Here is a 23,032-nt window from a genome sequence, read left to right on the forward strand (position 1 = left end):
TTCATGAAAATGGCTAATAAACCTGTGAACTTGGCAACTTGACCTTCAAAATTTAACGAATCAATATAGTTGAGCTAGCTAGCTAGCTATCCTATGGTTGGGAAAAAAGACAACGGAACTAGCTAAGCCTATAGATCATTAACTGTCAATGATCCAAATTACGATCTTTACATCTGCGGGCGGATGCAACAATGGTTAAGAAACTTAGTATTCACAAATCTAGGCAGTGAACAATCGTGTTCATCTGTTAAACAATTCGGTAGTTAGTTCAAATAAAAGCATAAAAAGTTGCATAGAAAAGGTAGAAACTTTATAATTAAGACTCGAAATTTCCCTATCAGAATTCCCAGGCCAAAGAGTAGTCTCAGATAAAATACTAAACTGCCCCAGAATGCAACTCCCTTTCAGCTGCCCTTAGATTGCAAGATTGACAACCACCAACAGGCCTGTTATTGACAGATTTCAGGAACAAGGAGGCCTTTGACCTTCATATGCTTGTACATCCACTGCCAATTCTCTGGTGTGACTTCTCCCCCAAGAGAACGAATCACAGTCCCGCCACTGCAGGAACCTATTTTGCAGCATTCCTCAAGGGGCAGTCCCTTTACCAATCCAAATAAAAACCCGCTTGCAAAGAGGTCTCCAGCTCCAGTGGCATCAATTGCTTTCATTTCTCCAATAGCTGGAACTCTTACTACCTGAAAGATGGTAATAAAAACATCAGAAAAGGAATGAAATGGAAAGAAAAGAAAACAGTGACAAAGATATCATACTTGCGTTACATTCTTGTTCTCTTTGCTTACCAACACAAAAGCGCAATGATGAATTGCTCAACACCTAACATGCTGCCTCGCATGCATTGTGTATGCCTTTCACAAGTGCTTAGGAAAGGCAACACAAGCTGGGGAACATATACAAATAAAGCTAACCACAAGTACACAAAGATGCATGTCAATGGGAAAAAAAATCCATGCATGCCTAGTTTCTTGGAGGAATAGCTGTCCTTGTGCATTTGATGCTATATGCTATTGATTAAATACTGATGCATTTGCCCTTACCTCTTTTCCATGCTTCGCTATGCATCCATTAGAGCCTAGTGTCACAACAGCCCATTGGCAATGTTTGGCAAGAAAATTCAAAGCTGCCTCAGGATCAGTGTTTTGTTCACCTCTAAGATGATTCAAGAATGATTACAGTTAGTGAATACAAAATGATCAATCCAATATTCCCATACTTGGACAAGACTGGGCAGTTGAATCTTCCAGGTCCCAGTAAATTTGATGGTTTTCACGGGTTGAAATATCCAACTGCCCGGTTAATCAGTAAAACTGTGACCCAATCAGCTTTCTGGTTCTGTCCAGTCCAAGTCTGACAACACGGGACCAAACCATCAATAAGTATGATCTAGCAAGGTGGGTTCCTACCATAAGATCTTTATTGTACACTTTTATACATGATCTCATAAGCCAATATTCACTCATGAATATTATGTGACTAGAGTCAGCCAACCTCTGAACAATGAAATAAAGAAATTTTTGACAGGCTATGATTTTTATAAACTAAAAATAATCAAGTGGCCCGCCTCACCTTAGCAGCTCTTTGGCTTCATCCTCATTGGCAAAGCAGAGGTCAATATCCCCAGATTCCAGTAATTCTAGAAGGGGAGACTTAAAGTTTCGAACCATCTGCCCATAGTTAAATATTTCAAAACAGATAAGATTAACTACTCCATTTGATAGCTTGGGCATTGACACTTGCAAGAAAAAAAGGGTTAGATTACCTCAAAACTGGCCAAATCCAAGGAGATACAAACTCCTTCTTGTTTGGCAATCCTAATTGCTGCACGAATAACTTCTAAATTGTGTACTGCATACCTCATTACTAACCACTGTGAATTAACATCAGTTAATAATCAGCAGAACTTGCAATAGGCAATTAAACATAAGTAACTCCTAATTAGGATATATTTATATTTTCAGTACCATATGGCACACCAAGTATAAATAGAATATCATATGCATGTGTGCAATCCTTCATGAGCTTGCTATCTGTAATGATGGATCTCACCTTGGCAACCTTATGGCTAAAGACTGCCTAGTTATGCAATTACCTCAAATCTAAAGATATTTAGATGAACCTTTATGAATCTCTTTTACCATCACAAAGAAATGTAATAGATCAACTTGGGTTGATCTTTCGTTTTTTGATGGATAAATTGGGTTGATCTTGCACCCATGAATTCTCATTGGATGCAATCATACACAAGAATGGTTGGTTGTAGACTTCTACCTGGAAAAAACATCTTATACCATTCTACTTACACACAGGCACAACAAATAATAGCTATATTAGATTATATGAACTATTTTACTTGCAAAATAAAGTAAAATTTAATAAGGAAAGAAGAAGAAAATCATTAGATTTTCAAAACCGATCTGTAAATGTTTTGCTCAAGTAAGAAACGCATCACCTTGGAGTCTCTAAAATCCTCTCTAGTTAATTCATCAGCCTGAAACATAGGCCAAGAAACAAGATGAGAAACACATTCCCCGCAATTTTCATCAGCCAACAAAACCTTTTATCATTTTCATCTACTTATCCATGTTGCTGATCAGTAAACCTATCTTTGAAGACCCAAAAGACAAATTATAGAAGAAACAAGGCACCTGAAGTTTAACAGCATTTGATAGGCATGGCCTCATTGTGCGGTTTCCGAAGGCATCAACCAAGCATACACACTGTGGTGAATAGTTAATTAGTAGAGTTAACAATTGAGAGACATTTCCAAGAAGCAAAAACTTCAACCGGATTAATCAAGACTTGTTGACATGCAACTCACCTGGGCGGTGGGCCCCTGCTTCATCTTCAACCCCGAGAGGTTCACTCCATTATAGGTCATGTTATGTACAAACAGGCGGCCTTGCTCATCATCAGCATATGCCCCAATTATTCCAGATGTGATCCCAAATCCTGCAGTTAGACCTCGGATTGTATTAGCAACACTACCACCGGCTATTGTCTTCATAGGAGATGGGTCATCAGGAGACGGGAGGATGTGGGTTTTCAGCTCATTCAGTAAATGTTGCAGTTCCTCAATTCCAACCTATCCAGGAAAAGAAAGGAAATTTACCAATTCTTATGAAACATAGCAAATTTTATCTTCTTAAACCCTCTGCATCATTGACGATAGATGCATATAAAGAGAGAGCAAAAGCTATTCTCTGTTATTAACGTAGTCTCCCTTCGTCCTTTCACAACCCTCCCTCCCCCCCGAAAGTATTATTATCAATCTCCAAGAGAAAAGGCAAACCAAAAAGGAAGAAAAGAAAGCCAAAAACATAAATTTGGAAATTGGAATCGAAAGATTCCCTTTAAACCCATAAACTACAACTACATAATAAGAATCAAAATGCGATAGTGAACTAAACTTGGGCATGGTAAATCTAGTACAAGGAATTACTGAAAAAGGGGTCTTGAATCTTGATGGCTCTGAAAAATTGAGGCTCAAAACTTGTTATCGATAGAAGTACAATAGGAAGATAAATTCCAAACCATATATACAATATAGAACTTGTACAAACTGAAAATAAAGAATAGGAAAAAAAAAAGAATCAGTGTAAAATTAGTATGAGACGCTCCAATCCAATGCCCACAGAAGAATTTAGAGGCTATGTTATTTTAATTATTAAGGATCGCTACCGTCTGACTTGAAGTACCAAAAGGTCAAAATCTTCCACAAATATATAAAACATATAAGAGACACCCAAAAAGGGCAAAAGCATATATATCAAATTATGACGGTTCGAACCCATGAAATACATAGCAATTAAACAAAATTCCCAGAGATGGGTAGTAAGGATGTTGGGCTTACTGGTTGAGAGCCACCTCTCTCTCCAGGGATTTGATCGAGCAAAGAACAATCTACCTTGGCAACATGATCAACAAGGGCAGATGGTTGGAGTCCTAGGATGAGAGGAGCCTGCCCCTGCTTCTTGGGCAGGGGGAATGGTAGTACTTCTGCTCCCATATCTCCTCCAAGATTTCAGAGCAAGCTCCCTCAGTCTCAGCTCAGTTGCCCTCGCCAAACTCTCCTGCTTTATATTATATTACACCGAGTCGCATCATCTCCGGGGTGACTACTTCCATACCAAAATTACCCTGCATTGAAAAAGAATATAACGATTTGCCCCGTAAAACACGTAGACGTGCTACTGCCGAAGTGGTATGGGTACCATCTTTTTTTTCCTAGTAGCAGAGTCAAGTAGGCAACGGGATGTATGATGTATCCTATTTCAGCCACGTTGGAGAGTGATGTTGACGTGGCCAATTCGAAACTACCCATCCACTAGGGATAATCCACCACAAATTTCCTTTTAAAAAATTTTCTTTCCACTTTCCCTTTCCATCTAACCAAACATAAACTTTGATAGATCCCTTTGCATCATTGCATGTATTGTCGTCTTGTTTTGAGAGGCACGGATTTGTCTCACTTCAAACTTTGAAGTGAGAGTTCAAACTCGACCCGAAGTCACTCACAGTTCACCCAACCCATAAAAATATACAGCTCACCCAACTCGAACCCAATTGAAAACCTGATTAAGTCCCTGACCCTAACCCGGTAGGGTCATTTCAGTGCAGCCTTGCCACTTAACTCCGACCAGTACAATAATTTGTAGCTACAGTGTAGAAATAGGTGACAAATGATAAAAAAAAAACAATTTTACCTAAAAAAAGAATAACCACTATGGCCCTGTTTGGCGTGTCTTTTCACGTAGGCCGTTGGTTTTTTAGAAGTCCAGTAGCCCGTGTTTTAGTCTTTTCTCATTTGGTTGAAAAAAGATTTAGTTGTCAAAAGCTGCATTTCCGAAAAGATACGGGGAGCCCATTTTGGGCTATTTTTGGGAAGCTCCAAATAGAGCTTTTTCACATTTTTTCAATTCATCTATGTGCGAAAAGACACACCTTAACCAAATTGTCTACAAATTACTAAGATCTTAATGCAAAAGTTCACATCATATTTTGATTATTAGGTCTACCAAAAGATCTTCTAAAAAAGACTTGCCAAACAACACCTATGTAATTGTAAATCATATCTCCTTAAAAAATGACAATCCAAAACCCAATTAAGTCTATCCTAACCCTAACCCGATACTGCCATTTTAGTGCACGTTTACCACTTAACCCGATCCACGAGCATACAATAATTTCTGGTTGTGGTATGTATTAAGGTGGTGAAAAAAAAAGGTAATTACTATATAAAATTATATTTCCTTAAAATAGAATATAGATAGAGAGAGAGAGATGGGATCTCTTATCCACAAGAATTTTGTCCACTCCTATCTACAAGACATTTCAGATGTACATCACATCTTGAACATCTTGTTGGGATCAAGTGCTTATTATTATGCCAAAACCTAGAGATGATGGTGAGGGCATAAGTCTATTTCCTTTGTAGAGCCTTACTTTTCTTTAGACTTGGTTTGGAATGAATACAATTATAAATATATAGAGTGCAAAATCTTGTATTTTGTATTATTTTATATATATTTATATTTATATTCTTTTTAAATTGAGCCTTATGTGCATAGCACCCCATATATGAGAGACTTTATAATGTACACATGGCACATTGGCAGGGGGAGAATGTTAAGACCCATTAGACATGAGTCATAAGATGCTAATTATTACATTAAAACATATAGGATCAAGTGCTTGTATGTTGTCATTTATGAGAAGATGTTCCCAATGCAGATGTATTGGGGGTAGGAGATTTGGTTGCATAATTTTTCGAGTTTTAGGCATTGGACGGGGCCTTGTATCCGTTGTGAGCACATATGCAATTAATATTTTCTTGCAAAGCACCAATAAAACATAGACATAGCAACATTTCCCTCAAATTCAAAATATTGGAATTTTCATTCAATTGAAATACCATGTGCTCTTTAGATAAAACATGGTATTCGCTTGCAATCAATTTGTATAAAACGTAGTTGTAGATAAAGCTGTAGGACATAAAATGTAAAACAGAGTAAAACACATAAGACATAATTCGAAATACTAATATCACAATCTTTTATCTTTTAATTCAAGATTGAAAAAACTAATCAAACTTATACAATGATTCAAACTCGATCAGCATTGAACTTTAATTGAGCTTAACCAAATTCGAGTCTGAATAATTGTTCGATTAAAGCTTGATTCTATTGTACCTCTCTATTTGAGAATTGGGAGGGCTGATCTGAAGATTCTATTGTACCTCTATTTAGGAATTGTTCGATTAAACTTGGTTTAGCTACTTTAAAGCACTTTGGATAAGCTATTCAAGAAAATTAAAAAGATGCCCCTTAAAAAACCTAATGAACAACGAATTTGGGTTCTTTGAATTTTTGCCAAACATAGCTTATGGGGGTTGTCTGAGTAGGGTCCACCTCTAAAAGCCAAAATTCCTTTCACTTCAACCCTCCCAAATTGGAGTTTGCATCACAAAGAACTTTTGGCATCTGGGGCTGTTTCCCTTTATTTGTTGCAAGACCATGACCATGGTGAAGGCAGTCAAATCCCCGAAGGTCTGAGGAATGGCTGTGGATCGAATTGGCCGCATGAGAAAATAGCAACCAAACCCCATGAAAGGAGCCAATGCTCTAATATTGGTGCCCTAGTTGGCAGATAATCTAGAGTCAGTGATGAAGGTAGCAAACTATCAGCAACTAGTCTAATCTCATGCTACTCGTATGTGTATGTGAGTTTAGATTGGCGCCCCCACAGAGGAGACGGGATCTGTTCCTCACAAATGGGTGCCTCACATGCACATCCACCGTGCATTGGGAACATCTCCCGTAAATAATAATTAATAAGTGCGGGAGATGTTCTCAATGCATGGTAGGATGTGCGTGTGAAGCACCCATTTGTGAGGAGCAGATCCCGTCTCCCCACAGAGCGTATCACACATGTGCGTCTTTACGTGCATTAGGGATATCTCCCTCTCCCGTATTTGTCATCATGAGAGATGTTTTGACGCAGCGTGGAAGCAATGAGAACCGGAGCTGGCTATGCAAGCACCGGGCGTTCGTTAGCACCTAGCGAATAACACCGATTTCTCTGGGAGAGAGAAAAGGTGGCGAAAATAGGAAGAAGAGAACTTGAAGAAATTCTAAAATCTGAAGTATGAATTGATTAATAATTATGGAAAATAGCAGTATTTATAATACATTGAGAAATTATAAAAGAACTAGGAAAAGAAATTAGATTTGATCTAAACATCTCAAACTTGTAGATAGGATCGAACTCTTCTTGACTTGATCTCCCCCGTCCTTGATCTTATCCATGCATGAATCTTGGATTATCTAGAATTCTGGAATTCTTGATGAGTCTTGGATTCTTTGAATTCTTGATAAGTCTTGGATTCTTGATGAGTCTTGGTCTATCTTAATTTCTTGGATCTTGCTAATCTTGGATTCTTGAGTTCTTGATTATCTTGAATTCTTGAGTTCTTGATTATCTTGAATTCTTGATTATCTTGATGGATCTTGAATTCTTGAATTCTTGATGTATTTTGAATTCCTGAATTATCTTGGATTCTTTGTGTTCTTTGGCTTATCTTGAGATGGGCCTCCATCATTCTCCCCCACTTGGAAAAGATCGTGGCTAGGATATGCGAGGGTCGTCTCTGGTAGGTAGCGATGAAGGTCAGCAAGTATTAAAGCACTGGGAAATTGTGTAGTAGCTTCTCCTGAGAAATTGTTAACATAGATTGCAGATGCTCTCTTATCACATATACGGTCAGCAGACCAACATGGATGAAGTGTTTTGGTCGCTTGCTCAACATCAATTCCCTTCCCCGATTCTATCATCCAATAAAGGGCTTGGTTCTGATACCGCCTTAGACCACACATGAGTGTTTTTAGGGGATCCATTTCCTCCAGATTGTATGTATCTGCAGTACTGACAAGCTTATTTAGAGTTGACTTTGAGATAACTTGTTCATCGTTACTTTGCTCAAGATATTGGCCCCCCTTTCTTCGTTTCAAAAGAGGCAAGAGTGTTGCAGTTTCATCTGAATCACCCTCTAGGCTTAAAGAACGTTTTCGCTTGTCAAGATCCTTCGGGATAACTTCTATCTTCTGATATGGCTTAATTTTCAGCAATTTGAAAAGAGCCAGAAGAGGACAAAGAGTAGAATCGAAATATGAAGGAACTTCTAACTTCCATGAAGATTTATCACCCTCAATGAAAATGGAACTGTGAATGTGAAAGCTTACACACTGTACGATTTCTTGCATCAAACTAAAGTCTTCTGGCGTAGCTACACATCGACCACAAACTTTAACCTTTGAAGAATTTACCAGGGGAATTATGATTCTAGTACCAAGAACAAAATCAATGTGATGTTGTATATCTCGCATGGGTGAGAGTTCATGTGGTAACTCATCTGGAACTACATCATGGAACTCATCAAGTAGTCCCTGCACTTCCACTGGAATTTTATTTTCCTCCAGTGTTTCATTCATATTTCCTCCCTTCAACAAATGTACCCCGTGGGTATCTTTACATTCTTTTACAAATTCAGCATGATGATGGGTAATAGTAAGGAAATTTTTCTCATTTGCTTTTGGGGCCTTTGTAATATTCTTTTCAGCCATGCGTAACAAAGTATAACGTATACCCTCTTTTTCAAATTGGTAGGTATTTTTCCTACCCATATGCCTTGCATCTGTATCAAATTGCCAAGGCCTCCATAACAAAATATGGCAAGCATCCATATCTACAATATCACAATATACTTTATCATGGTACTTACCATTGGAAAAAGGTACCTTGCAGCGTTCCTCCACTCGTACGCCGTCTCCTTCCTTGATTCACCCAATTGTATTTGGGTTTGGATGTTTTTCATGAAGTAATTGTAACTTTTGTATGACATCCCTGCAAATAATATTTTCTTGACTGCCTTAAGTTAAATAATTTTCCCTTGACAGTACATCTGGTACAAAATAATCTGTGCCTTTGAGAAGTATCCTTATTTTTCTGAGACAACATCAATTTTCTTACCACACAAGTATACTCCTCATGTTCATATGGACCCTCTTCATCCTCCCCATCAGGTCCACAATATACTTCCTCCTCCATTTCTACCATATTAACTGCCTTCCTCCTGGGACAGTCACTGGATCTATGTTCAACCTCATTACATTTAAAACATTTAATAGGAGCAGGCCTTGCATAAGGGTTACTGGGTTTAGGAGGGTTGGAAGGATTACCTCAAGTATGTCCTCCTGTAGTAGCTTTACCGGCGTTACTTGTACTTGCCGGGTGAGAAGGTTGTACTGCCGGAACTGATTTGTTCCTGTCGACAGTTGCCGGTCTGTTGTCACTCCCGCTGTACCGGCGATAATTATCACTGCGTGCCTTGTCCTGGAACATTAATTCTGCTTTCAAGGCTAGGTTCCTTGCTTCCTGCACACTAAGAACCATCTGTACCCCAATTTTATCTCTGATAGACGGTCTTAAACCGCTTAGATAATGGGCTGCCTGCTGGTTATCACTTTCAGATAATTGATTTCTTTCAACTAATCTCAAAAATTCAGATGTATATTCATTAACACTACGAGAACCCTGCGCACACCTCTGATAAGATTCAAACATATATTGTTCATAGTCAGGATGTAAGAATCTACCTCTGATCAATTGTTTCATGCGCCTCCATGTTCGAACAGGACCCCTTCCTTCTCTCATCCGGGTCTCTCTCATCCGTTCCCACCAAACAGATGCGCCTCCCTTTAATCGGAAAGCTACTAATTTTACCCTTCGTTCCTCTGATATTTCCATGTAATCAAAGAACCTATCGACTTCTGTGATCCAACCCAGAAGTCCCTCTATACCAAGATCTCCACTAAAAGTAGGAATATCTACCTTGAGTTTAAATTCATCATTATTCCTACGGGGGTTGAAATTACCTTGACTGTGCCAATTTCTACCGTTTCTGTCGTTGCCGGGAAGAATTGGAGCACCACCAAATTCGAAATCGTCATCACTGTCGTCGTCAAGAACTGGGCGTCGGGACGCAGTAGTGACGAGTGGTCTGTCGTGGTTGTCTCCTGCGATCTGCTGTGGATTTTCCCAGATTCGTGGGGCAACCTCCCGTAACAAGGTTTGCAGTTGTTCAGTCACCTCTGCCAACTGCCATTCGATGTTACGTGTGGCTGTACGCTGCTCTTCGATTGCTCTCCAAACAGCTGGGAACCCCTGATCTCCGTCACGGGGTGGGTTGCGACTGCTACCGTCTGGGTTGGACATGACTGGGCGAATTCCCTACTCTGATACCACCTGACGTAGCGTGGAAGCAATGAGAACCAGATCTGGCTATGTGAGCACCGGGCGTTCGCTAGCACCTAGCAAATAACACCGATTTCTCTGGGAGAGAGAAAATGTGGCGAAAATATGAAGAAGAGAACTTGAAGAAATTCTGAAATCTGAAGTATGAATTGATTAATAATTATGGAAAATAGCAGTATTTATAATACATTGAGAAATTATAAAAGAACTAGGAAAAGAAATTAGATTTGATCTAAACATCTCAAACTTGTAGATAGGATCGAACTCTTCTTGACTTGATCTCCCCCGTCCTTGATCTTATCCATGCATGAATCTTGGATTATCTAGAATTCTTGAATTCTTGATGAGTCTTGGATTCTTTGAATTCTTGATAAGTCTTGGATTCTTGATGAGCCTTGGTCTATCTTAATTTCTTGGATCTTGCTAATCTTGAATTCTTGAGTTCTTGATTATCTTGAATTCTTGAATTCTTGATGGATCTTGAATTCTTGAATTCTTGATGTATTTTGAATTCCTGAATTATCTTGGATTCTTTGTGTTCTTTGACTTATCTTGAATTCTTCCCATAATTTGTCACCCATATGATGAGATGGGCCTCCATCATATTTCCATTACACAATTGGGATGTACTGTGGAACACGCATCGGGCGTTGTCTGTGGATTGAATTGAAATTGCTTTTTCATAGTGTCGATCCCCATCCCCTAAACCCCCAACTCTGGTGATAGTATAGGATTTGATCCCCAGTTTTCGCTAGAATGAGTTAAAGAACCTACCAACTGAGTCACGCCACCATCAGAAGGTTACTAGTCATGCATGTGACTGAAACACAAAGGCAAAGATGGAGATCCATTAAAAATTCAGGCTCATTAAATTCCAACTTAGCCATGAAGTGAACTTATTCCTGCTCTGCCCTAATAGTATTAGCATTAGGCTATTAACTATTATACAAATCTTTATTCATTTGGTTGATAATGGTGATATATACAACTTCGTGATGATATCATTCAAGAGTGAAGTGTCAACATCTCCCCACAACACATCTCCATCGTACATTAAGATTTAATAAAATATAAATATGAGAGATATTCCCTATGTATCGCTAAAACGTTCAGCTATGAGGATCGCCCCATATACTTAATCATTCAACAGTTTCAACTAATTAAGCCAAATGACTAATCGTGGTTCAGGCAACAAAATCAGTGCCTAATCCAATTCAATCAGTGCTACTTCTAGCTAGGAAGCATCATACAAAGGTTGAAGGAGTCTAATAATTAATGTCGCATTTTATCCTGATCCTCATCGGATTCGGCGCATTTATGAAATCCACACACAACCACCTCCGATTCATGGACGGTCAACGGGTATTCCACTACCAATAGGAATGGTGGTCAAAGATATATTAAGAAAAGGAGTCAATCATGGAATAGAGACGAATAAACTATAGAGTGCAAACAAAAGATAGGAGACAAATTGATTCAAGTGGGGGCCACCCTTAATTTGGTTCAGTTGTTCTTTGTCCACCAGCCGAAAGTGAACAGACAATTCCTTCTTTTTTTTTCCAATGATTTATAATAAGAAATCTAAACAATTTCTTGTGCAAGTAGCTAAGCTAATAGGCATCATAGAGCTAGCCTCCCATGAATTTACAGTAGGCATAGATAAGAGATGCAACTTGGACGAAGGTGGGGATCATTCCCATAAGCCAAGTTCAATCTATTCCTGTCAATTATGAGCAGCACCACCACCACCATCTGGGGTTGGTCGAGGTCCAGGATATATCAGATTATATATCCATGGTAGCTCACAGTATTGCAGAGTCGTTGCTCCCATCGAGAATCCTAGTACAAGATATATGGACCAAGATCAATGTAATAAGAGCTAGCTAGTCTGATATTCTTTGCGTTAAATCAGAAGTTATATATATATATATATATATATATATATAACTGTGTTTGTATATGGTTTTTAATTAAGTAATTAATTAATCTGCAAGTGCAAACCACTCCCGACTCCCTATCCAAGCTTGAAGAGCATTTGCAATTGTATGTAGCCGGTTTGTTTTATCTGGAAGGCCTAAGAGTGGAGAAATTGGGATTAATGTATTCACCTTGAATTTCCATTTTCAGAGAGCCAAAAAAATAAGTCACGACAGACCGAATAAGAATCCACCCGCATCGGCAAGATGATGACGCCAGTATGGTCCCAACTCCCAAGCAATCGTTCCACCGTGACAGACGCTAGGATTCCTCCTAACCCTACGTGTCCCAGGACTGATGAGATGACTACCATCAAAGCTTATACTTTTTTTTTGTCTTTTGGATGGGAAAGCTTATATTACAGCCTTATTATAAATATTAAATAATAACCAACATATATAATATGTCTACTTCATCGTCCAAAAGTGTAAAGACCAAACTAAAGATATAAGAGCATGCGATTAATTAAATAAAGTATTGATTAAAAATAGTGATGATATGTTCAAAGAGCCTGTGATGAATGATGGCATTCACCAACTACACCACTACGGGAAAAAAATAATCATTTTAATTTTGATTCTGTCCAACCAAATGGTTAGAATAATAGGTAGAAATAGAATGCTTAATTTATTCAGGTATCTTTATTGCGTGACTCGAAAAGGTAGATGTGACCAATACGATGTATCCATCAATAATCATTTAGATGAGTCTTTCTTTTATTATTTGTGTAGAATTGATCTCTCTAGTATATGTTTGGCATTGATGCTATGTAACATCATTTTCTGAGAAAATGGTGTCTTTTTTTTTGTTTGGAAATGTTGTTGCCAGGTAGCATATTTCCTGAAGCAACACCACCACCTTTTGTTTGGTACCAGTGCTCTATATTTGTTTTCAACACTGATACCCATTATAAGAAGCCCACGCCACTGTCACATTACGTCCTTATTGGCAGCAATGAGCTCCAATTTGAGAAAATATTGAATTCGACGTTGCTCCAAACCATGCCTTCTCAATCTATAAGGTGTGGCTTAAAGGCTTAGAGCACCATTTTTTATGGAAAAACGATTATTGACATTTCCTGGAACACCAATTTTTCCAACGTGACACTAATACCAGTTCCAAAAACCGCCCTAATCTCTCCCGCCCACCTCAATCCAGCACCCCCATACAAGGTTTTAAATTTAAATTTAATTTATCTATTTTCTTTCTCATTAATATCAAATTTAATTTATCTCTTCTCTCTCATTAATATCAATTTTAATTAAGTCTTAAAGTTTGGGACGTCACTAAATGCTAATATAATTTAATTAAATGCTCATTTAAGTTACCTTTGATTTTAACATTTAATAATGTAATTAAATGTTATTTAAGTGAAATAACTTGTTAAAAATCACAAACTAAATGTAACAAGTTTCGAACCCAAGTCATTTACTTATACTAATAATTAATTAACCATTATGCCAACATTAATTACTTATTAAAAAAACATGTTTTTTTATACTTAAAGTAATCTTTCTTGCCTTGGTGGATGTTTCCCAACAAATGCTATAAATTTGATTATTAATATTTATATAATAATAAAATGAATACAAGTTATATTGATTTATTAAAAATTAAAGTATATATAACTTGTATACATAATAAATATTATCTAATTCTATATATAATAATTATTAGCTAATAAATGATTTCAAAAAAAATATTAACAATAAATATTAGTATATATACAAACGTTTTAGTTCTATTATTTTTCAATGATTACTAATTATATCCCGATACTTTATATAAACCATTAGTTATATTTACATAAAACTCATTATTATTATTATTTATATTTTTAAGGATTTTTTTTAGATTTTCTAATATATACATATATATCTTGATATTTCGTATGTATCTATACATTTTCAAAGCATATCTCGATACGTCTCTTAAAATTACCTTTCTGATATACCTTATATTTCCGATACTTAAACCTTGCCCCCATGTATAACTAAAGGCTGAAGCAATCATTATCATCATCAGAAATGACTTGATAGTTGATAGTATTGAGCGGAAACTTGCCATGAGCCACGAGTATAGATTGAAGAGAGGAAGATATGGGGTGTTATTAACTGCCACGTGGAAAGTGGTCGTGTATATTTTATTCTCTACACGGTTCCAATGGCATCACTTGTGAATTGTGCCCACTGCATTCCACGCTTTACCATGTTCCTTCTAGCATAATTTCATCAATTGAAATAATAAAATATTGATATTTTTAATTTTTCATGTAAAGACAATTAAACTCCCAGGTCTCTCTCTAGTCTCTGCACACATGGTGCTGGTGGAGGCCATCTTATAGATAGCAGGTGATGAAGTGAACTCATGAGAGCCTTTTGGGCCCACACTTAGAAAAACAAACCACCAAAGAATCTAACATGTGGCAACAAGCTTCCATCTCAATAATGCTCCGTAACATCAGGATTCGGTCCTTGCAAATTGCATGGCATTTTTTATACTACATATACATGAATTATTCAAAACTTTGAATTTAAATAGGAAAATTTAAGGGGGTGTTCTCAATGTGAACTATTGTGATTTCTAAAAACAAATTATAACCTGATTTGAAAATAAATTATTTCTTAAAACAAAAACATGTTATGGTCGTAAATATGTTTTTTTGTTTTTAAAATTGAAACAGAAAAACATATTGTTGAATTTCTATTTTGAAAAGCACATTTTTATTTTAAATCATACAATATATCTTATAATCTTTAATGAATCATACAACACCTGTCTTCCATTTGTCGTTGTTGTTATTATTATTATTATTATTATTATTATTATTATTATTATTATTAACAATCCCATATGCAAAGGCTCAAAATAAGCTCATAATTGAACATTATTTAGCACAATGTGGCAATTGCAGGCTTGAAGCAGTGGTTCTGAACTTATGATCAATGGTGGGGTATGTGTCTTTCCTTAGTTTCTTTTCTTTTTTATTATTTTACCTTAATACCTTGCCTATCATAGAACGTGGATTGATGCTATGGTACAAGATACTGACTCGATGACTTGTAGCAGTCATAACTCAGACCAATACCAACTGATTAAATTGTGGTCCAAGGTCCATCTTCACGATGTTCAATCAGGGCCACCAACTATACTGTCTTTGTTTCTTCAATCTCTCCCAGTCCTATTGCAAACATGATACCTGCTACGATTACTAGAATGTTTCTTCAACCACTGATCATATATTCTCCACTGTCCAAAGGAAGATCATCTGAGCTGGTCCATTTTGGCATTTTTCCACTATTCTCAGTTTAACTTAAGTAGATTCTTAAGCACTGCTGTAGTGCTGTGGTGCTACTTGTACATATAGGCAATGTGAAATAGATTCCATCCTCCTGTCTTGCAAATGCAATAATCAGTCTTCAAGAGGAATATCACTGCCTCAAACTTTCCACAATGTAAGAAGCATACAAATCCCTGCATCAGAAATATCCATGTGAGAATAAGATCATGGCTGTAGAGGGTTTGGACTTGGATCTAATCATCTAACGTCATCTAATTAGTATTTCATCTGCGCAGATGTATAGAGTAAACTAGTGTTTAAAACATTTTAACTGGCGATCACATTTCCAAGTACCTGTAAAATGCTTGAAACTTACATGGAATACTTAATGGCTTCGATGGCTTCCTCAGCAGGGAGAAATTCACTGACTGCAACTTTATTCTCATTCTTATCTGCCATATGCAACAAGTCAATGACACAGTAATCAAACAGATAATTTTTAACTGATAATCAAAACCATCCAATAGAGTTTGGCTTTGGTCAGTGCAAGCCTGTGCTCACACTGTTCGAACAGCCTCTTGCAACCTTGCATTGGGAATATCTCCTTATAAAATAAGGCACATAAGTACAGAGATATTCCCAATGCAAGGCTGTAAAGGCTGTTCGAATGGGCGTTGCACTGACCAAAGCCGAACTCCATCCAATAGCTTTGATCTCTTAAGGTTGCTAGCAATATTCCAAAAGAAGGTATTTGTCACATGGTTGAGTTCACCTAGTCATGACAAATCAATCAAAAGAAAGTGAAGACTGCTGAATCTATAAAGTGGATAGTCTTCAAAGAAGCGACGAATCTCAGCAAGGCGATGTGGAGGAAGCTCCTTAATATCCTTATAATAACGATACTCAGGGTCATCAGCACATACTACAATTATCTTGTCATCCTTCTCACCCTGCAGTAAAAATCATGAAAATAGATTGGTAACATGCCCTCCAAAGGAAGGTCTTTAGGCTACAGACCCCCACCATTCAAACACGTGGCCTTCTCATTTTTCTGAAAATTTAGACACATGGAATTTTTTGAGAAGTTGCTGTTAAATCCCACAACCTACTACCACCATTCAGACAAGTGGCTTTCTCATTTTCTGGAAAGCTAGACAGGTGGCAATTTCTGAGAAATTCCTGCTACAGCCCACAACCCACTACCAGGCTATAGCCCCTCACCATTTAGACACGTGGCCTTCTCATTTTTCTAGAAAGCTAGACACGTGGCATTTTCTGTGAAGTTGTTGCTAAATCCCATAGCCCACTACCACCATTTAGACACGTGGCATCCTATTAATTCAAGAAATAGGATTCAAAAAGTGGGTAGTTTCACTCCTGAACATTCTCAATAAACAGTTATTTATTAGCTTAACACATGTTTATCCATAGCCTATTTAAATACAAAATGGTGGGACCCATTAAAAGATTACCATAAACCCATGTTTGCTTTTAAATGATTTTTTTTCAAAAATAAAATACTTTATTAATTACAAACTTGATTTAACTTTTAGGAAGCAACCTAATTTAACTTTTAAAAATAAATAACTCAAAATAGATTTATTAGATAAATAGTAAATACCAGATAAAGTGGGTTATTGTTTACCAATAATATCTCATTTAATATCTTAAATCAAATTAAAAAAAACATAAATTAATAGTGGGTTTCAAATAAAATAGGTCAAAATAGATCGTCAATTACAAAGATGCAAGACCCATACTAGTTTTTTTTTTTTAATTTTATTTTTGATAACTAAATAGTAAACTTCAAACTAAATTATACACACAACTAAATAGTAAACTTCAAACTAAATTATACACACATTTAGTTACCCTGTAATTAGTACGGGGTCATTCTCTAGTGAGTCCTTAAATTTTGGTCTAGGCAACATAATTGTGCAAGACAACAAATGTCAAAAGATGGGGAATTACACTCATACCTGATCAATCATTGGCATCAATCCAATAGCTCATGCTCAAAGAAAACAACCAGGAAGTATAGGTTCCTGTTCAGCAGGGGAACAACCAGAAAATATGTTTGGAAGCTTGAGTTTGAATATTCACACATGAAAATGAGATCATACAACCACTAAAACCACAAAGCCAGAAAAAGAAATACCTGCATCAATATCAGGACATCCATGGGATCACTATCTTCACAAATTTTTTGTGGGATGAAGCCATAGTTGTGTGGATACACAACTGATGAGTAAAGAACACGATCAATCTAATTTCAACAACACATTTCATTAGGCATCTTAACTCATTGATACAGAGCATAGACAATTATCTCATAATTTCATATGAAATGTTAAACCTCAGCAGTAGAAACTACAATAAAGAAAAATTAATAAGTAGGCAACACAGTTAAAGGCACCTTTGCAGCCAACTAATAACAATCATGTACTTGGCTCATTCATGCAAGGCGATGATACCTACCATATTAATAACAATCTTGTACTTGGAATCGATTATTAGCAGTACTGATTTGCTTGATAGTTTTTTCCCTAATAAACTGTTTCCTATATACATCTTTTAAAGAGCAGTTCAACAAATTAGATGGTTATTTAAAGTCTAAACGGGAATAGCCTCATGTTTAAATATGTGGGTACCATCTAGTTGCAAGAACTACTTCCTTGTCTACATGCTACTGCTGCTATACACTGAAATCTTTCGTTTTTTATCAGCCACAGAGAAATTAATTCATTAATATTAGAAAAAAGTAGTACAACAAGAACTTGTGGAAAGAAACAACAAACCCAAAGGAACTAATCCATCCCACGTATTACAATTGAGCCCAAAACATAGATTTTCTCTGAACCCCTTGCTCAGCTAAACCATCAGCCAGACTGTTTGCAGATCTCCCAAGTCCTATCCCAATTTATTTGGATCATCATATCTTTTGACACCCATTTGAAATGTCTGAACTCATTTCTTATTTGCCAAGTTACCCCTTCCCTCTTTTTTAGCCAACCCACAACTGTTTTCAAGTCACCTGACTCATACAATGACCAGTCTTGCAATGCCCAATTCTTTGGCTTTCACTACCCCATAAACTGCTGCCAATAATTCTGATCTAACCACATCACCTTGCTCAATTGAGCCCGAGTACAAAGCCAGTATGCTTCCTCCCTCATCCCTAATTACACCTCCAATACCTGAAGGGCCTGGATTGCCCACACAACTACCATCAAAATTCAATTTCTTCCACCCACCACTTGGGGGTGACCACTCCACATAAACTCTGTCTTCTGGAGGATGAATCAGCTATTGCAACGTAAGACATGAAGAAACCTTCAACCTTAAAGTCTGAGAAGAGATAAAAGGTTTTAGCCCAATGTTGCACTCTTAAAGTTATGACCCCCCCCTCTCCCACATGCAATGCTTAAATTATCACATTGAATCAGCCTGGATGTTGAGCCAACCTTTCGGTTGCCCCTGGTTTAATGGTTTTCCCTCCCATTTTCTTCCCCTTTAGTGCATCAACGTAGGATAATGCTCCACCCGTCACAGCCATTCATTTGAATTTAATTAGTTTTGAAAATCCAGCCTTAAAAAAAAAACAAAAAAATTGGAGCCTATGGGGGCCTCGTTCGACAGTCTAACTTCCCTGGAAGGAAAACCAGCATTGAGTAAAGAGCCTTCCCCTCCTTCTAAGCCATGTTGCCTCCAACCAGACACGTCATCTCTATCTTCTTCCTCTCTCCCTTTCTCCCAAAGCACCAATTCAACTTCCGGCACTACCCATACCTTCATCTCCCATCGCAGAATATCTCGACTAATCTTGGAATGTTCTCCAGTATGGATCCACCTATCTTAAGTTTCACCACTTGAAGATTTGTAAGTATTCACAGCTGCTAGAGAACCTCCACAAATTGCAGCTATTTGAGCGAAGACTTCCTCTGTCCATATCGCCACTATCTGAAGTATCCACAGCTATGAATACTTCCTTTGTCCAAAGATTGTATTAGTTGTCTGAGTTGAAATTTTATGAAGCTTGGTCATTAGTTTAGAAAGACAATAGTAGTTTTGATGGATTGTATGATTGATTTGGTAATTTTAAATATAAAGTGGACACAGACTAAAAGAAGACTTACAAAGGCGGTAATTCCTATGCACATTTGAATTAAGATCCTGCTAAACTATCCTATATAGTCAAAATAAAGTAGACTATCAGTTTCTGTGATTGGTACTTTTGTGTTCTTGCTGAAATCAATATAATATTGACTATGGATGCTCTTTAACTACCTTGGCCTTGCTTTCACTTAATCATGCCCCTCCTTTTTCTACACCTATAGGCATTAGCATGATAGTTCCTTACAACAATAGAAAGATTTTATATCTTTGTAATAAAATAGGGATAAGAGACAAACTTTTGAGTGGAGCACATTCTCTCTGAATCATGCCCCTCCTTTTTCTTGTCATTTTTTGCTATTACATAAGCGCCTGCAATACTAAATATGCATCTAAGACCACCTTGAATGAAGATAACACATGTTGTGTTGATTTTACTCACTGGGACCTATCAAATGGCGGGTCTGTCACTCCTCAGTACAAAAAATGTTTTCATCTTTAAATTTTAGACAGAACACAATATTCATCAATTTTTTCTCAATCCAAGCAGCAAGGAAATATCAATTCAGAACATTATTTTAGATCCTCCCCCACAGGATAACAACCAACAAAGTCATGGATATTTGGATGTTATGAGTAACACAAAAGGAATATGTACTTTTATAAGGCCACTTGTCTTGTCAAGCTCATACTTGACCTAGCTACCCTGGACAATTTCAACCACCTGCAGCAGAACTTCAGAACAATACTTGAGTGGAAGTGGAATTCTGAGACATAAATATCTGCCAGTAGCAAGATACAACTTAGCATTGAACAAACTGATCAGGATTTCTGACCAACATCCTGAGTGAAGCCTGTGAGATGCAGCATAAATATGCAACTAATATACCAAGGTCGTTCCCCAGTAGGCCATCTCTCAAAAGGGGCATGCACCAAAAGTCAGAGGAGTTCCACAAACTAAGGGGACTACTTAACCATTTTTCGGAGTCCAGATATTCTTTTAAAAGCCATAGACCAAGTATAGGGGAAGGAAAAAGGAAAGAAAGGTTAACTTACACAGTTGAAAACTGCTGGTGCTCCTGGTCCTGCATAAATTAAAATCAAACATAAATACCCAAAAAAGCGCAACATAAAGAAAAGAATTTGAAAGCTGAAAACAATCTTAGTTAGAAAGGCCTAAAATATGTCAATATAGATAATAATGCAATACATATTGAACAAAAAGAAACCATGACCAACTGAAAGATTAAGAAAACAAAGGCATGATTTTTAAAAGGTGAATCGTAAATCAGTCCAATAATCACAGCCTGCTCAAGGGGACAGGAGTTTGTGCTGCACATCTGAAAGATCAGGATTGTTGATTCATGCATCCCACCCTCCCAGATGTTGAGCTCAGATACCTTCAACCTTCAAGCATACAACATCTCACATATATTCAAAAGAAGATAATAAATAAAATTTAGGGCTACTGAAGTAGATACCAATCTCTAAGTCATGCCATGGATGAGCAGCAACTGATCTTCGAGACATAGAAGAAAGAATTCTCTCATTGAGAACAACAGGAGCAGATTTCGATTTTTTCACACTCCCACCTCCATTGTCAGCCATGTTTACCTTTGAAATAACAGAATAGTTGCATATGTGTTAAACGAATAAATAATATGTCAATTAACTTAGTTCAAACAGAATCCAGTGGAAAATTCCTTCAATTGGGGGGTGGGAAGATTTAAATAGAAAGAAAAGAAAGAGGCTAACCAATACTCCAATAGTAATAGAAAGTTTACCCCAATAACTGCAAAGTACTTCTTGTGGCCAGGGGAGGAGGTTCCAGTTAAAAAAAAAACAAAATTTGCAATCACAACTCATTCTTCAACGAGGAAGAATTGGAGCATACGAGAATAAAAAATAAATAAATAAATAAGATGTGAGGAAATACCCGAGATATTGTAAGATCCCCAGTGTAAATGTTAGGAAATGCATTTAGAGTATAAAGAAACTATGAAAAGAGAAAAAAGCAAAACATATATACAGATATATTAAATAAGGAATGTAAAAACTAAAAACCACAGCCAATATTAACCGTCATTCGTCAGTCAAGTTCCCCAGAGCCCCGGGGGTTCGTGATTCATGAAAAGCAAGTTGCAGTTAAGAAATGGAAAATTTTATCTATCAATTGACCAACTAGGGCTGTCAAACAATAAAATAGGGTGTTCACTGGTGACAAAAAGAAAGTAAGTAACTAAGTATGCATAGGGTTGAATTTAGATTTGATAGATTCTTCTTTTTTTTTTTGGATCAGAAGATTTGATAGATTCAATCATTATTTAATTAATGGTTTTTCATATTATTTTTTTATAGTTTTATTTGGTAGGAGTTCATTTGAGTTATGGGTTCGCAGAAAAACTAGGGCTTTCATTTTTGGTGTAAAGAACTAGAAGAAAAAGGGGGAAAACATATCTCACTGAGAGAACTAAAGGAGGTTCTCACTCTCGTGGATCCTCTCCGCTTTTCACTTTTCTTCTTGTTGTTATTTATTTAAAAGGGGTTCACAGATCAATAATACGAAGATAAGCGTAATGCTGATAACATAGATTTCAAAGAGTATAACCAAATAAAATAGTAAAATACAACCTACAGAAGAAGAACAAAGGCAAATAGCGATTAAATCCAGTAGGGCTAATAACTAAGATATATTAGATAATGTTTCCAGAAAAACAGTGCGACCCAAAAGAATCTATATTAAGAAGCAGCAGCAATATTACAAGTCATAACCAAACTAATTGACGACTGCACAAAACACTACTTCTTCTTGTCATCGATGCATTGAAGTAGAGAAGAATCAGTGAACCACCCTGGTCCCTGGTAAGTGGCAATTGAATTGGGACGGTCAACCCGAAACAGAGAGCTGCTCCATTTGGCCATTTGTCCCTTAACTGGCTGGATCCTGGTCGGGATTCGAAAATATGGTGCTAAATTGGAGAGACTCATTGTTCAATTGGTTGTATGGAGAGCGGGAATTAATCGAATTCATGTCTTGCAGATATCATCAGTTGTAGCAGCAGGTGCGAATTTGATTTTACTAGATCCCCTTTGGTAACTCGTTTAATAATTTTATGCAGACTTTTCTGGTTATCTATTTTACTTTTAGGTCATGTTTGTTTACAGGTAAATAAGTTTAGTAAATCTGGTTAATTGGTATTTTTTTCATTGAACAAATTTACAATGTTCTTTTTCATTTCCTAATAGACTCTACGGTAAAAGAATCTCTACTTTCCTGAGTAAAAATTGTCCATCTTTCATGTTTTATTTGGGAGAATTTTTATAAAACAATTT

The 23,032-nt window shown here is 36.9% G+C and overlaps 1 protein-coding gene and 1 pseudogene across 4 annotated transcripts; both read right to left on the reverse strand.

Moving 5' to 3' along the window:
* Positions 1-184: 184 nt before the first annotated feature.
* Positions 185-4,087, reverse strand: LOC104595654 (pfkB-like carbohydrate kinase family protein). 3 transcript variants are annotated; one of them, XM_010256483.3, is made up of 9 exons: positions 3,872-4,087; positions 2,840-3,103; positions 2,667-2,738; positions 2,471-2,509; positions 1,781-1,888; positions 1,588-1,685; positions 1,059-1,170; positions 804-901; positions 185-698 (listed from the first exon to the last, which is right to left on the reverse strand). In XM_010256483.3, exons 1-9 carry the CDS (start codon positions 4,025-4,027, stop codon positions 695-697), a joined length of 951 nt encoding a protein of 316 aa, XP_010254785.1. In that variant the 5' UTR covers positions 4,028-4,087; the 3' UTR covers positions 185-694. The 3 variants fall into 3 exon arrangements, with proteins under 3 accessions (XP_010254785.1, XP_088743573.1, XP_010254784.1); XM_088887447.1 differs by having other exon boundaries at positions 774-901; XM_010256482.3 differs by lacking the exon at positions 804-901.
* An 11,508-nt stretch (positions 4,088-15,595) lies between these two features.
* Positions 15,596-22,688, reverse strand: LOC104595655 (soluble inorganic pyrophosphatase-like; annotated as a pseudogene). Its single transcript, XR_016076646.1, has 9 exons — positions 22,551-22,688; positions 21,181-21,313; positions 20,756-20,784; positions 20,358-20,423; positions 17,745-17,852; positions 17,566-17,631; positions 16,359-16,536; positions 15,963-16,038; positions 15,596-15,780 (listed from the first exon to the last, which is right to left on the reverse strand). The product of XR_016076646.1 is annotated as a soluble inorganic pyrophosphatase-like (transcript).
* Positions 22,689-23,032: the final 344 nt, after the last annotated feature.

Source organism: Nelumbo nucifera, chromosome 5 (genome assembly GCF_055504915.1).
Source record: "Nelumbo nucifera cultivar China Antique chromosome 5, China Antique-T2T, whole genome shotgun sequence".
NCBI lineage: Eukaryota > Viridiplantae > Streptophyta > Magnoliopsida > Proteales > Nelumbonaceae > Nelumbo > Nelumbo nucifera.